The sequence below is a fragment of the Chrysochloris asiatica genome, unplaced genomic scaffold (genome assembly GCF_000296735.1).
Source record: "Chrysochloris asiatica unplaced genomic scaffold, ChrAsi1.0 scaffold00219, whole genome shotgun sequence".
NCBI lineage: Eukaryota > Metazoa > Chordata > Mammalia > Afrosoricida > Chrysochloridae > Chrysochloris > Chrysochloris asiatica.
The window spans coordinates 439,720-456,246 of NW_006408737.1; the positions used below are offsets into that span (position 1 = coordinate 439,720).

The 16,527-nt window shown below is 43.0% G+C and overlaps 1 protein-coding gene across 1 annotated transcript in view; it reads left to right on the forward strand.

The window, feature by feature from the left end:
• Window positions 1-5,848: 5,848 nt before the first annotated feature.
• The window catches only part of TUB (tubby bipartite transcription factor), a 92,122-nt gene continuing 81,443 nt past the window's right edge, over window positions 5,849-16,527 (forward strand). Inside the window, exon 1 of the mRNA XM_006872977.1 lies at window positions 5,849-5,953. Within this exon, the coding sequence (XP_006873039.1) occupies window positions 5,898-5,953 (56 nt within the window). The 5' untranslated portion in view covers window positions 5,849-5,897. The remainder of the gene's footprint in view (window positions 5,954-16,527) is intronic.

The following is a 16,527-nucleotide window of genomic DNA, read 5'->3' on the forward strand; positions in this document are numbered from 1 at the left end:
GTGCTGATCCTACAGCGCCCCACCAGGAGTCCAGAAGCTGAAAGAGACAAGGAATAATCTTCCCCTAGAGACTTTGGAAAGAGCAAGGCAGATATTGTGAATTCAGACTTCCAGGCTCTCAAACTGTGAGGGAATAAATTTCTGTTGTTTTAAGGCACCTAATTTGTAATACTTTGTTACAGCTGCAACAATTTTAAATGTCTTACTCTTCCTCACTCACTTTAATATAAATGACTCTGTGAAGTTGAGAGTAGTATTTGAGTTATAACTCAACCACCACAGGATTAGATTTCAGATTTAGGATTTAGATGTTGTTTTCCACAATATGGGCCCTGAAGCTAAAGGAGATAATCATTTTTTCTGGGCAGTTAGACAAGCTTTTTTATCCCTTGATAACATAAAGCCCTGAGCTCATCATTTTCCTCCAGATTCTTCAGTGCACATTAGAAACAAACAACCCCATTGTATATTTTATTTTCATTATATTGTTCCGTGACACCAACTACTTGGTCATCCAAAGCCCACTCTTGTATAGGCACTTGATTACAAATGTCTACAGGTGGTAATTGAAGTAACTTTGTGTGGGGGGGGGGGGGGCTGGTTTAATATCATAGAAATTTATTCTCTCCAGTTCTGGATGCCAGAAATCTGAAATCAGGGTGCTGACAGTGTTGGTTCTTTCAGGAGGTTCTGTTTCTTGCCTCTTCCTTGGCTTATGGTGGTTGTCCACAATTGTTCTTAGACTTGTAGTTTATCACCTCAGTCAGCGTCTGTCTTCATCATCATGTGATGTTCTCCCTGTGTTTCCACGTGTCTTCAGTTGGTCTTCTAATAGGGACTTCCAGTCATCAGATTTGGGATCTAGTAATCTAGTATGATCTTAACTTAATGAATTATATTGTCTAATAATTTCCCATTCTGAGGTTCCAGGTGGACATGAATTTAGGGGAGACAGTATTCAACCCACTGCAATACAAGAACCATTTTGCAGTATCGTTGGCTGCTATAGCTGATAGAGGAAGTGGCCCAAATAACCCTGGTCTTCACTTCTGTCACTTTTTAGCATCTCTCTCCTAGTCTGCACCTTTGGCCTTATTAAGGGGAGTTCCTTATGATCCATTGACTGAGGAAGAAAAACCTCTGGCTGCACAATCACCTGCACCAATTGAAAGTGAACAGCCGGAGCACTGCCGCCCCTTTGTGGGCTCTCCCTGAAGGACAGGAAGAAGGACTCTCCTCTCAGTGTTCAGAACTTCCAGCAGTGAGTCTGGCTGTTCACTTTGCTTAGAAGGAGGAATGGTCAAGTGTGTAACTGCATACTGATTTGTGGTTTGACTAGATTGTCATGGATTTGGAAGGGACAGGATTGGAAAATTGGTGACAAGGATGTATGGAGAAGAGGTATGTGGACAGCTCTCTGCATGTGCAAAAGAAATGAAGATATCTGTGTCTCATGTGAATGCTAACTAAAAGGTGACCTTAGCAGAGGATAATTTCAATAATAAAGTGGATATGATGAAACATTCTGTGGAAACCAATCATCCTTTTTCCCTTGCCATTTCTATCATTGCCTAATGGGCTCATAAACAAAGTAGCCACGGTGGCAGGGATGGGAGTTTTGCATGAGTTGAGCAACATAAAATTCTACTCACCAAGCCAACTGGGCCATAACCACTGTCAAGTCCCTAATCTGCCAGCATCAGAGACCAACAGTGGGCCCCTGATATGGCACCATTCTGCAGGCCAATCAGCCAGCAACCTGGAAGCAGGTTGATTACATTAGACCGCTTCTGTCATGGAGGACAGTATTTTGCTCTTACCGGGCTAGTCACTAAATCTGGATATAGATTTGCCTTCCCTGCATGCAGTGATTCTCTGTGAACTTATAGAATGCCTTATCTACTGCCATGGTATCCCTCACAGTATTACCTCAGATCAAGGGACTGACTTCACAGCAAATGAAGTGTGGGAGTGGACCCATACTCATGGAATTAATTTAGTCTAACAGTTTTTCCACCTTCCTGAAGCAGCTGGTTTGATAGAACACCAGAATGGCCTCCTAAAGGCACAATTACAACATTAGCTGGGTGACGGCAGTACTTTGAAGGGTTGGAATGGTGTTCTCCTGAAGGCCGTATATGCTCTAAACCAGTGTCCAATATATGATGATGTTTCTCCAGTAGCAAGGGTTCATGAGTCCAGAAATCAAGGGGTGGAAATGGGAGTGGCATCATACACTATTATCACTAGTGAGCCACTCACAAAAATGTGGCTTTCTTTCCCTGAAATCCTACATCCTATGAGTCTAGCGGTCTTAGCTCCAAAGGGAGGAAAGCACTTATCTGGAGATTACAACACCAATTCCAATGAACATGAAGTTAAGAATGTCACCCAGCTGCTTTGGGCTCCTCATGCCTCTGGATCAACAGGCAAAGAAGATAGCTATCATATTGGTTGGTATGATTGATTCTGATTATCAAGAGAAAATTGGATTGATACTATATAAGTAAAGGAGAGTAGGTCTGAAATATAGGCAATTCCTTAGGGCATTTCTTACTACTATCATGCCCTGTGATTAAAGGAAATGGAAAACTACAGCTACCCAGTTCCAGCACGACTACCAATGACCCCAGCCCTTAGGAAATAAAGATTTGGATCCCTCCACCAGGCAAAGAATCATGCCCAACTGAGGTGCTTGCTGAGGGGCACAGGGACTAGGGAATCTGTGATGGAAAAAGGTAGCTCAAAATACTAGTTGCAACCACGTGACCACTTGCAGAAATGAGGACTGTAATTGTTACAAATATTTCTTCCTTGTTTTACTATTTGTGTGTATGCATGTATTTATATGAAATATTTTTGTTTTCTTCCCTACCTTATGCCACTTACAAAATATAAGATGTAAATGGGACTAATGCAAATGGGTTTTCAGTTGTACATGTTAGCTGTATCATGTTAGACAATGTTTGACTTTATTATTGTTTTTATTTAATGACTATGTATGGCTTGGAGTCCTGGCGAGGTGCTGTGGGTTAATGCGCTAGACTTCAAAGTCAGTTTGAACTGCAAGGTTGGTGGTTCAAGCTCACCAGTCGCTCCTTGGAAACCCTCTAGAGAGTTGCTATGGGTCGGAACCAACTCAACGGCATTTAACAACAACAACAATGTATGACTTAAGGAGATGTGTAGACTTGCTAAGTAGACTGTGATGGTTAATGTTACATGTCAAATTGGCCAGATCCTGATGCTCAGTATTATGCAGTTATCCGGCATTTAGTGATCTGATGTCATGGAAATTTCCTTTGGGGGTGTGACCTGCATCAAATATATATGGATGCTCTGGCAATGTTCTCTCACTCAATCCTGCATTGGACTTGTCATCATCTGACCTCTGGTTCTTACAATGTGAGTGAGCTGCCTGCCACTTAATCGGCAGATTTTGAGATTTTCCAGCTTCTCAGAGACCTAGGAGTCAGCAGCCTCCCATTTGACTTGCCAGTTTTGGGTTTATCAACTGCTGCAACCACATGAGCCGGTGAGTCAGGAGAAGCATCCAGCCTGACACCTAGCCCATGGATTTGGGTCTTGCTGCTAACCTCAAGGTCAGCTGTTCAAAACTGCCAGCCATTCTATGTGAAAAAGATGAGAATTTCTGCTCCTGTAAAAATTTACAGCCTCGGAAATCCTATGCAGGGTCGCTATGTGTCAGAACCAACTCCATGGCACACCACCACCACCATCACCACCAGCCTCCATAACTGTGTGAGTCATTCCCTTGGAATCTTTCTATCCTTGTTGTTGTTAAATGCTGGCTAGTCAGTTCCCACTCATAATGACCCTGTATCATGTTTCCAAGGAGCAGCTGGTGGGTTTGAACCACAGATGAGTCTTTATCCTACAGCACTACCCCAGGACTCCATATAAGTGCTTTTGAGTTGGTTCTGACTCATAGTGACCCTGTATAGATAGGGTTTCCGAGGAGCAGCTGGTGAGTTTGAACTGCTGACCTTGTAGTCCAGTGCATTATCCTGCTGTACCACACCAGGACTCCATATGTATATATGGAGTGTGCATGTGTTGTTACATGCTATTCAGTCAGTTCTGACTCATAATAACCCTGTATAGGGTTTCCAAGGAGTGGCTGGTGAGTTTGAACCACCAACTTGCAGCTCAAACCAACCTTGAGATCCAGTGCTTCTCCTACAATGCCGCACCAAGACTCCACATATATATGTGTGTATGTATACAATGTGTATACGTATATCTAGTCCTATACACAAACTTCTAGAGAACCCACCCTAAGACAAAGGTCAGGGAAATTGTCTGAGTGAGAGAAGCCGGCTGGTGGCAGTACCCACTCCTCTGCTCCAGTTAACTCCTGCTACACCTGAAGGCAGTCTGGTTTTCCAGAGCAGACAGAAAGACAGATCTTTATTTCAAATCTCCCAGTTTTAAAATAGAGCCAATTCATTCCATTAAAACAACAACAGCACTGTCAGGACATATAAAACATATTTGTGGACTGAATACAACAGGTGCATTGTCAATTACATTCGCTATAACCCACCGAATTAGCAGGTTAACTAGTTTCACAGGGGTTTCTCACTGTGACTAGATTCATGTAACTGAAGCCATGTCTCCTTCCTCTTGGCACTCCTCAGGGACCCAGACCTCACCTTGACACCAGGATGAAATTCGCACAGCCTCCCCACAACAGCTGCACTGAAAAGACCTTCTTAGGATACTATGACCTCTGCAAGAAGCTTATACCAGAAAATCCCCACAGCCAGACGCCCAGCATGGGGGAAGGGAAGGAAGGGTAGGAAGGCAGGATAGCGCCTGCTGGCCCTCAAACCCTTCTACCTCAAATGGAGGTAGGGCTCCTTCCTACAGCCTTCCCTGGTCCACCCTCAGCCAGGTATAGACAAAAAGGCACTCTCCTCTGTTGAGCCAAGGCAGGCTGGAATGTTTCCTAAGGGTTTTTATTAGCAAAGTAGAGAAAATAACAAAGTGGAAATAAATGAAAGTGATCGCCTAGAAATGGGAGTGTTGGCAGAGCTTGTCCTTCTAAATCCAAGAATGTCACAATACGCTAGACAGTGGGGCAAGGAAATCCGGTGGGAAAGGGGGAAAGAAGGAATGGACCTAACTGAGTCTCAGCAGTTTGAGGAGGTGGGGGACACGGGGAGTGCAGGGAGTGCAGATTGTTTTAAGTGCAGTCGAGTTGATCCGACTCACAGAGACCCTGTACCCAGTTTCCTGAGGAGCAGCTGGTGGGTTTGAACTGCTAACCTTGTGAGGGAGGTTAAAGAAGGACTTCCACACTGGGGAAGAAATGGCGGGAATCTCCAAAATTCCGTAGAGGTATATTCCTAGTCTGGGTAGGCAGGTGTTTGACAGTGAGAGATTATTAGGATAAAGTCTCCCACGCCAGACAGGAAGGAGTATCTTTGCTAAGGGGATCTGAGTTGGGATTCCTATCCTGAACTCCCACGCGAGAAGGAGAAGGGGCAGCCTTTTGGCAGTCCCGGTCCCGGGAAGATTTGAAAGCTGCGGGGCCCTAGTGATACTGGAAAAGATGGAGCGGTTGCCATGGAAACGTGGAGCACACACAGGAAATAAATAAATAAGCAGTACTGACTGCTGCAGCCGCACCCCCATGGGACCCAAGCGCGGGGGAGGAGGTCCCCGAAGCCCTGGGCCCTTGCGTCCCCGCCACTGGCAGAGCTAGGGATGGGGTTACCCCCCCCCCGTGTGGGGGGGCGAATGGTACAGTCCTCCGCCTGCGCCCCAGACCGCAGCCCGCGAGCTAGGGAGCGCGGAGCCTGCTGCAGGTCCTGACGCCCAGAGCCGCTGCTGTGCGTGGAACCAGAGCGGAGCAGAGCAGCGAGGCAGAGATGGAAGGAGTCAGCAGCCACCGGACCCTGTCCTACAGCCGCTGGAGCTATGACAGGTAGGACGGCCGCCTGAAGGATGTACTCAGCCGGCCCCTTCGTTGGCCCTGCGTGGGTGCCCACTGACGTTCGCACTGTTGTCCAAGAACCGAGATCCCATGAGCAGGCGTGGGCGCCCAGAACCTCGGGCATCCAGACGTTGGGGACCTAGAGTCTGGGATAGCTGAAGCCAGGGCGCAGGCCAGGTGGTCTTCACACCTGTGGGGCAGTGCGGTCCGAGGAAGGCGCGGCTGGTACAGGGATCCGCGGGCTGCCACTTCCACCCCACCTCACCCCACCCCACCTTACCTTACCCCCACTCCGGCTCCGACCCTGCTGCCCCAAACCGCAGGAAAAGGGCCTGTGGAGTGGAGCCTGGCCTGGACAGCCCGTGGGGTAAGGAGAGATGCCCCTCGTGACTTTAGGCCGCGCCCCGCTGCGCGCGCACGTCGCCAGTGGGGTCTGGGTCCCCCGAAAATCTTGGCTGGGGCGCAGGCTGTCCAGAGACCTGCCAGTCCCGCTCTGCTCTGAGGGGCGGGAATGGCAGCCGGCGGCCAGCTGTCTGGGCGGGCGCGGGAGAGGCTGGGGGCCCGCCGGGTTACCAGGCTCCCTCCTGCCCCTCCGGGACTGGAAGCCTTTGCCCACGCACTCGTCCAGGCGGAGCAAGTCATTCTCCCTGGTGAAATGAGAGAAATAAGGGCAATCGAATGAGTTGGTGATACAGACGAGTAGATTTCTCCTAGATGATAGCCTTTCTACCTTTTTTTTTGGGGGGGGGGTTAAATGTCACTCCCCTTTAAATAGAAAACTATGATGGTAGTAGATAGTAGTTTCTGTGCTGTGTGTGTTTTAAAGTGGCACCCCATATAGATCTCCAGAATCCTGGAGTAAAATGTTCTGATCCTTGGCGCTAAATGATGAGTAAGTGGAACTGGAAGAGAAACTTCATTCAGCAGATTGTTCTCACCTCCGTGAAGTCTAGCTTCCTGATGCTTTCCTCTCCACTCTGCTCAGAGTCGAACTGCAGCTTTACAGACTTGTTTTCCTTGATCCAGAGGAACAGGTGCTTTCTGCTCAAAGCTTATCCCCGAGGATCCCTCTCACCCTCTCTAGGTCTCATCTACTATTGATTCCATCTCTTTCTTCCATCATCGCTTTTCCCTTTTTCACTGGCTGTTTCTCCTGTAAACCTCTGATAGTTTGTCCTGTCTCCTTCCTCAAGATAGGTGAAACTTTTTTTTTTTGGTTGTTGTTTCAGTTGCCTTCTTTGGAGAAAAAGAACGTCTGAGTCGGTTGATTCTGTTTCATCATTATGTAACCCTTGCAATCTTCTGTCCACCTTACAACTCTAGTGAATTTCCCTTTTGAAAAACAATGCTCTCTCTGGAGAACTCTAAAAAAGTATGGGAATATTAAGCTTAAAATAACAAAACTTACAAGTCAGTGTACAGACCCCAAATCAGATTTACTCACAGTGATGTTTAGGGTTTTGTGTCAATCTGGCTGGGTCAGAATTCTCATTGGTTTGGCAGTTAAAATGTAATAATCCTCCATGACGAGGTCTAATATAAGGTAATTAATCCCTTTCATGGTGGGATCTACTATTAGCAGCCAGTCAACTGAAGGGAGAGTTAGTTCTTCAAGGGTGTAACCTACATCTTTCATTTTACAAAGATATGAGGAGACAGAAGTGAGCAGAGGAAGAGGGACCTTCTGCCACCAGGAAAAAAGAGCCAGGGGTGAATTGTGTCTTTGTACCTGGGGTTCCTGTACTGAGAAGCTTCTAGACCCAGGGAAAGATTGATGCCAAGACACATGGAAATCTCCAATGAGTGTGTGGCTTTCAGATGATGAAAGGAGACAAAGCTCTGAATTCAGAGTCTAGCCTCCTAAATTGTGAGAAAACAAACTTCGTTTTGTTAAAGCCATGTACTTGTGATATTTCTATTATACCAGCACTAGATAACTAAGACACTAACTTATTCAAAAATCTCTCTTGAGTACAAACTATGTAATGTACTGGGCCCTGGAGATGAAGTGATTAAAAATACAACTTATTCCCCCAGATGAGTTCACAGTCCCGGTTCTAGAGTAAATAAGTCATTGTTGATGTTGTTTAGTTGCTGTGGTTCCAACTCAAGGGGACTCCATGTGTGCAGAGTAGAACTGCTCTATAGGACTTTCAGAAGCAAATCACTAGACCTCCCTTCCGAGGCACCTCTGGATGGGTCTCTTTCAAACTGTGGTAACGTATGCCAAAGTCCTAAGACGTAAGTAGAAGACAAACTTAAAATTGAGATAATACTGTGCTCACTTTGGTAGCCCATGTACTCCCATTGAAACGTACAGAGATTAGCCCCACTCCTGTGCAAAGAAAGATGACACACAAATTCATGAAGGGGTTCACCTTTTTTGCCATTATATTGAAGGGATTGCAACTCCAAAATGTGTTAAATTGTTGAAAAGAATTGACTCTGTAAACTTCCACCCAAACCACAATAAAATGTCCTAAATAAATAAATAAAGATCATTCTATATTGTAACTACATTTTGTTTTCTGCAAAAATGAAAACAGCAAGACTCTGGAAATAGACAAGCTGGATTCAACTTCCTGACTCCACCTAGCTAACCTTAGACAATCACTTCCCCTCAGGTCTCATTTTCCTTATCTAGCAGAAAGTAATGAATATGAAATGCTTAGTATACTCTGGGACATAATAATCATGCAATAAGCGGCACACACTGTTGTTAGTTTATTAATATCTTAAGTATCTTTAAGAAGCTTAGTCTTCCTCAGAAACTCAGTTTGAAAATGACGTTCTCAAATCAGTTGTTGTTTAGTTGATGTAGACTCTTGGTGTCCCTCTATTTGGAAGTAGATTACCAGGCCTTCTGACGTGCCTCTGAGTGAACTCAAACCTCTAGCCTTTCAGTTAGGAGCTGAGTACATTAACCATTTGCATCATTTAGGAACTCGTCCTATCTAAACCTATTGCCATTGAGTTGATTTCAACTCTTTGAGACCCTATAGAGCAGAATGGAACTGCCTAGTGATTCTATAGGACAAAGTAGAACTGCCCCCAAATGATTCCCAAGGAGTCCTGGTGTGGCACTGTAGGATAAAGCACTGGACTGCAAGGTTGGCTTGAACTGAAAGGTCGGCGGTTCAAACCCACCAGCCGTTCCATGGAAACCCTACACAGGTTCCCTATGAGTCAGATCCCACTTGACACTTAACAACAACAAAATCTTTATGAGAGTGTCCTGTCTTTCTCCTGTGGAGTGATTGGTGTGTTCTAACCCTTGACCTTTCAGTTAGCTTCTGAGCACTTAACCCCTACACTTCCAGGACTTTCTCCTTTGTACCCAAAAATCAAACACACTGCCATCGAGTCAGTTCCTATAGGGTAGAGTAGAACTGCCCTCCAGACTGCCTCATCTTTCTCCTGTGGGTATCTGGTGGGTGTGAACCGTGGACCTTTTGGTTAGCATTTAACCACTGTACCATCAGGGCCCCTTGCTCCGTTCTCTTGTTGTTAAGTGCTGTCAAGTCGGTTCTGACTCATAGCGATCCTGTATAGGGTTTCAGAGGCAGTAAATCTTTGCAGGAGCAGAAAGCCTCATCTTTCTCCCACAGAGCAGCTGGTGGGCTCAAACCACTGACCTTGTGGTTCACAGTCTAGTGCTTATCCTACAGCCTCCTTTCTAGATTCCTTAAATAAAGACTTTCCCTAGGTACCCCTTTTTCTTCCTGAAAATTCAGCATCAGGGAAGCTGTGTGAAGAAAACAGTACGCCTTGCCTGTTTGCAAATAAATTGTGTCTGAATCTCAAGGGATAGGACCCTACCCTAGAATCAATATTTGTATAAAACATCCCAGGTGATTCTAATACAGTTGATCTGGCTGTCCTCTGAAATAATAGGCCTATATCACTAACTTCTGTTTCTAATTAGTGCTTAGGGCTTTTTGGTTGTTGTTTTAATGCCTTTTTTTTTTTTTTAATGTACTTTCTTTTTTAGAGCAGTTTTAGGTTTATAGAAAAATTGCACATAAAGTACAGAGTTACCACATGCCCCTCCCCCTGCACACAGTTTTGCCTGTTGTTAACATCATGAAATACTGTGGCATATTTCTTACAGTTGATTATCCCAATATTATTATTAGCTAAAGTCCATTGTTTACATTAGATTCACTTTGTGTTGTAGAGTTCTATGGGCTTTGTCAAATGTATAATGTCATATATCCATCACTGCAGTATTACACAAAATAGTTTCACCTGTTCACCATCCCCACCTCCACTCTTTCCCTGGAATCCCTGGCAACCACTAATATACTTCCTTTATCTATATTTTTTGTTTGTTTAATAATGGTTTCTATAATTTTGTAACAACTTTTTTTTTTTACATACTCTGATATATACAGCCAAAGATATTACATTTCAACAACCTTTTTAAAAAAAATAAAAACCTTTTATTGTGAATTGAGTGATAGTTTGCATGGGAGAACACCGGTTTTACACTCATCCTATCATATTTCGTTTCATTGCAATGATTACAATCCCCTCCATGCATCATCATTCAACAGTATTTGCTTCTATTCTTTGTTTTTAATGTACACATAAACACTCAGGAATATATAATCATTTAAACAACTCAAGGGTGCATTCTGCAAGCCTGCCTCCTGGCCACCAGCACACACCCTTTCTCTTTTCCTGAGCATATTTCATTTTTAAAACATAAATATTGACTTGTTCAAACAATTACGCATTTCTCAATAAAGCTGTTAAAATATTACATTAGAAACATATGTGTATGCTACATAGGCATTAAGTAATGAAATCGTGTGATTCTTTTGCCTAGAAAACCACTGACAACAGCCCTTACTTTCCAACCTTGTTTTCTGGCTTCTGTCCCCACTATACCTTTGAACCTAGGAAACCACTCTCATCAAATCCTCATTCAACTTGACCTTTCTGTGGTGTTTAACAGTTTATTTAAGCTGTTTTTCCCTTAGCTGTTGGGGCCATGTATATATCAGTTATCTATTGTGTAACAAACCACCCCTAAATGTAATGGCTTAAAATTACTATTTTAGTTAGTTCTGTGGATGAGCAGTTGGGACTGGGCTCATCTGGGCCTTTCTTGTGGTCTGGGCCAGGCTTAGCTTTTCTTGGCTGGGCTTGCTCACATATCTGGTGCCTCAACTGGGTCTGCTGGAACAGCTGGGATCTCCCTCCAGTATTCTTTCAGCCTCCAGCAGGCTAGTTCAGATTTGTTCACATGGGGGTGAAAGAGTTCCCTGTGAAAGATAAGAGCTGAAAGGCCTCCTGAAGCCTAGGCTTGGAGCTTGCACATCATGCTGCCACTTTCTGCTGGTCAGAGTAAATCAGAATGCCAGTCCACATTGAAGAGTTCAGAAATAAGCCTCACCTCTTGAAGAAAGGAGGTACAAAGAATTTAGGGAATTTTCACAAGCTATCACAATATGGGCGTTCTGATGGTGGTGTAGGATAAGTACTAGATTGAAAGGTTGGTTGAACCGCAAGGTCAGTGGTTCAAACTCACCAGAAACCCTATACAGGGTCACTATGAGTCAGAACCGACTGGACGGCATTTAACTACAATATGTTGCCTACATTTTAAAAACTAACGACTCTTCTTGGTTCCTATTGTGTTAATGTGAGCGCGTGCCAAAACTTTCCTCATTTTCATTTAATTTTCATCACACTTTATCCATTCCATCTCATCCAGTGTCATTCTGTTCCATTTCATTTATTAATTGGTCTCAGTTATTAATTCAAAGATTTTAACATGTAAATCTCTGTCATAAATCCCAACCTCTTTGCTGAGCTTCAGCTCTACGTCTGTAAATGCCTGTGAATATCTCTTTCTAGTTATCTGAACAATACCGTTACTCAACATATACGAAAGCAGACCAACCTTCTTTCAGTGATAATGCTGTTCTTTACCCAGCATCCTTCCATCCTAATAAACTCCTTAAAACTTTGCCACTGACCCTGAACACTCCCTGTCTATTCGTTTAGTTCTCTCTGTGCACCAAATAATGATTAGTTCTTACTGTCAGGTGGAGTGTGGACATGGAGGTAGACAAAGACATATATCAGTGCTAAGTGACTTATACATTATGATAAATGCTTCAAGAAGAGGAAGGGGAATAGAACCGGATTACATAGGTGGTGGTAAGTGCGCTGTGTGTGGTTAAATTACCACAAACAGAGTGGCTTAAGAACAGAAAAAATTATTCTTTCATAATGCTGGATGCTATAAGTACAAAATCAACCTATCAGTTTCTGATCTCTTACTTCACAAGGAGGGAGAATCAATCTCAACATTAGGCCAGGGTCAATTCCTCTGAAGTGGAGGTCAGACATGCCTCCACCCTGCCACCTTCCTTACAATTCTGACTCCAACTGTCCCTCTCATAACACTCTACTTCTCCACTGGGTTTGATTATTCATTGCAATATACATACAGAATTCAAAGACAACGCTCACAATTATGGGGTTTACTAGGGAAGGTTAACAGGTTACAATTAAGGGTCAGAAATGCTCAGATACAGTTCTTCAGTCAGGACAGTCTCTTCACAGCTAGCTAGGAAGCCCCTTGGCTTCTGTCCTTCTCAGGCAATGTTACAAATCCCTGTTTTTAGTGTTGCCAATCATCCCCAAAAGGCACTCCATTCCACCTTAAGTAAGTCTCAGCCTGAAGGCACTCTACTCTAGCTCCATGGGTTGGCAAACTTAGCTCCTCCAATTAAAGGGCCTGGAAGAACTCAGCTCAAGCTCAAAGGCACTCAGCTTTACTCCAGACAAGCTGAATGGAGTCCCTGCTCTGTCTTGTGCTCTAGCTCTTGTTTCACCGCTCTCTGTCTCCTGGATCAGTGAGGTTCGGTGTGCAGACGACTCAGGGTCCAAAGGATGTGCTCTGCTCCTGGGTCTCCTTTCTTGATGGTGATGAAATCCCCTGTTCCTGCCTCTGAAATGGTTTATTTTATACCCAGCAGGATGGCAAAATTGACCCCATGCCCACATTACAGTTCCAAGTTTTTACAATCACAATTAACCCTGTTAACAATTACTCAGAACTGAATCATATAATCTTATCAGCATCTTCCCCAACTTTCTCTTACCCAGACCCATTAGGAAATGAGGAAATAACACTCAATCTTCAGTCTCACCCAACATTTGGTGGAAATTACTAAGACTATGGCTAGAAGAGCCAAATCTGGTAGCGTAGTGGTTATGAATTGGGCTGCAACCTCAAGGTCAGCAGTTGGAAACTACCAGCTGTTCCGCGGGAGAAAGATGAGGCATTCTGCTCCTGTAAAGATTTACAGCCTCGGAAACCCTGTACAGGGTCGCTATGAGTTGGAACTGACTCCACAGCACACAGCCACCACCATCTATCTATCATCTCTTTATATTTATCAAACATTTAATTAATTTATTTTAAGGAAATGGTTTATATGATTGTGAGGACTGGGAAGTCCAAAATCTGTAGGGCACCCTGGCAGGCTGGAAACACATGCAGAATTTCTATGTTATAGTTTTGAGGAAACTCCTTATTCTCTGAGAATCCTCACTTTTTGCTCTGAAACCCTTCAACTGATTGGATGAGGCCTCATACATTATCCAGGATAATCTCTTTACTTAAAGGCAACTGATTGTAAATGTTAACCACATCTACAAAATACCTTCACTGCAGCCTCTAGACTAGCGTTTGACCAAATAATTGGGCATCATAGTCTGGTTGAGATGATACACAAAATGAACGATTCTACCAGGGAATCACTGATCTGAATACTATCACTCTATATTTGTTTTAATTTCCTAGAATTTTGTATAAATGGAATCATTGTGTGTATACTTTTGTGGGTGGGGTCAGGCTTATTTCCTGCAGCATAATTATTTAAATATTCTTCCATGTTGTTGTGTGTATCAGTTGTTCATTCCTTTATATTATGGAATAGTATTGAGTGGCTATGCCATAGTTTATACACCCATTAACCTGTAGTTAGACATTTGGGCTATTTCTACTTTGGGCTACAAATAAAGCTGTAGTGAATATTCCTGTGCAAGTCTTTGTGGACGTATGCTTTTTTTTTTTTTTAATGTTTTTTATTGTGGATTGAGTGAAAGTTTACAGGGCAGATGATCAGTTTTACATTCAATAAATTATACACCTTATTTCATTACAATGATTATCATCTTCTCTATGTACCATCAGTTGACAAGATTTCTCTCTGTTCACTTTAGCTCTTTTTTAAAAAAACACTCAGGCATATATAATAATTTACACCACCAAAGGGCACATTCTGAAAGTCTGCCTCCTGGCTGCCATCTCTTAGTCCCTCTCTTCCCATGAATCTAGAGTCCTCAGCTGCTCCTTCTCTCCATGTCCCCATCTCTGCCTCCATCTCTGGTATTGCTGTTTCTCTGCATAAGGTTTCTCATTCCACTTGTGCTCTTCTCCCTTGATGGTCCTAGGGTCCTTTATTTCTGGACTGTGAGATTAACTACTCCCCCATTTTTGTTACAAAACTTCTACCTTTACAATTGTGACAGTAGCAATTAGTTATGGTAACAATTAGTCACTATTGAATCATAAGCATCTTATCCCTTGGACGTATGCTTTTATTGCTCTGTGGTAAATACCTAGGAGTCGAATAGCTGGATCATGTAGTAAGTGTAACTTTAACTTTTTAAAGAAACTGCCAAACTCTCCCAAAGTGGAAGTTCCATTTGACACTGCCATGAGCGGTATATGCGTGGTCCAACTCCTCCCCATTCTTGTGCTTACCTTTAAAGAAAATCAATTGTGCTTATACATGTAAATCTATTTCTATACTCTCTGTTCTGTTCCATTGGTCTATTTGTCTATCCTGGTGGTAATAACCACACCATTGTGATTACTGTAGCTTTACAATAAATCTTAAAATCAGGTAGTTGTAAACTGAGTTTACAACTCAGTTCTGACTAAGGGTGATGATTTTACTTATAGTGAAGGACCATTGTGAGAATTGAATGAGATAATGTTTGTGTACCTTGTCAGGTGACCTGTGAATTAGCAGAAAGAGACCACACATTTGTTCGCTATGGGCTTAGGTGAAGCTCCTGATTTTACTGTCCTCAAACTTATTAGTCACAAGGGGACCACACTGGGCAGAAGTCTCTATAGCATACCCTTTGTAACTTCCTTCTGGTCCCTTGATTCCCACACAGGACACCCATTGCTACTGACACTCTGCACAGGTAGGTTTTTGTCAAGTTGAGAAAATAGCCATCATCATCATCATCATCATCATCATCATAATAATAATAATATTTGGCATTTGCCTGGAACATAGTATATTTTTATGTGTGTATTTATTTCATATGAAGTTCCAATTTTGTAATTCAGTCAAATTTTCCCATGCAAACTTAGGGTAATGCTTTTTCCCACCATATTAAATCTTATGACGCCTCCTGTCAAATGAGATTTAATGAGAATGTATACAGAAGAAGTTTATAAACTGTAAGAGCTCTCCAGATGTACAAATAATAAGGGGTAAGTAAGTACATGACCTAAAATGTTTATGTAAAATTAATAAATCTCTTATGATTATATCATTAGAAAGGTTAAAATCTCATGCCATTTCAGTTGATATTTCTGTGTAAATGTATGAAGATAATGACATGAATTTTTATTTTTAGCACAGTTTTAACAAATAAGAAATAATACGGTAGTGCTATGGAATAAGAAAGGGGCAATGAGAACATTGGGTATAAGTAGTTTGATCAAACCCTCTCAGTGACAAGCATGCTCTGAATCCTATACTGTCCTATTTACCTTACCCAGGTTTACAAAGGCACGATTCTATATTGTTTCTGATTTTTATAGCACATTAATGCGCTGAACCGCAAGGTCAGTTTGAACCACAAGATCAGCAGTTCGAGCTTACCTGCTGCTCCTTGGAAACCCTGTACAGGGTCGCTATGAGTCGGAACCGACTCGACAGCACCTCACAACAACACCGTAGGATGGCAGAGGAGCAGGCAGAGTTTTGTTCTGTTGTACATAGGGTAGCTGTGAGATGGAACTGACTCAATGGCACCCAACAACAAGTGACCTTGTTATGCCATAGCACTTAACTGCTACACAAAAGAATTTTGAGTGGAGAACTTAGTGTGGAAGCAATGTGGTGTTATTATAGAAGCATATAGATTCTGGGGCCAGCCTGACACTCCCAGTTACTAGCTGTGTGATGCCAGGCACACAGCCTTCTCTGTGCCTCAGTTACCACTTTTGAAAAGTACATGTACTCAACCCCTTGTGATGTTGAGAGTCCAAGTAATTTCGTGTATATAAAGTACTTAGCATAGCGTGTCATATTGCATACTTTTTGTAAAGTTAAGAACTTTAATGTAACTTTTACGTCATATATTTTTGTTTAAGTACACAAGCTACATCTAAACCACAAGAATTGTGCCGGTAGGAATTATACTTGTGAATGGTAGATTTCTGACAAGGGAGCAATGCTAGAAAATGGTGCCAGTCAGCCTGGAGCCGAGTGTCAGAAGGAGTTCCACAGAGT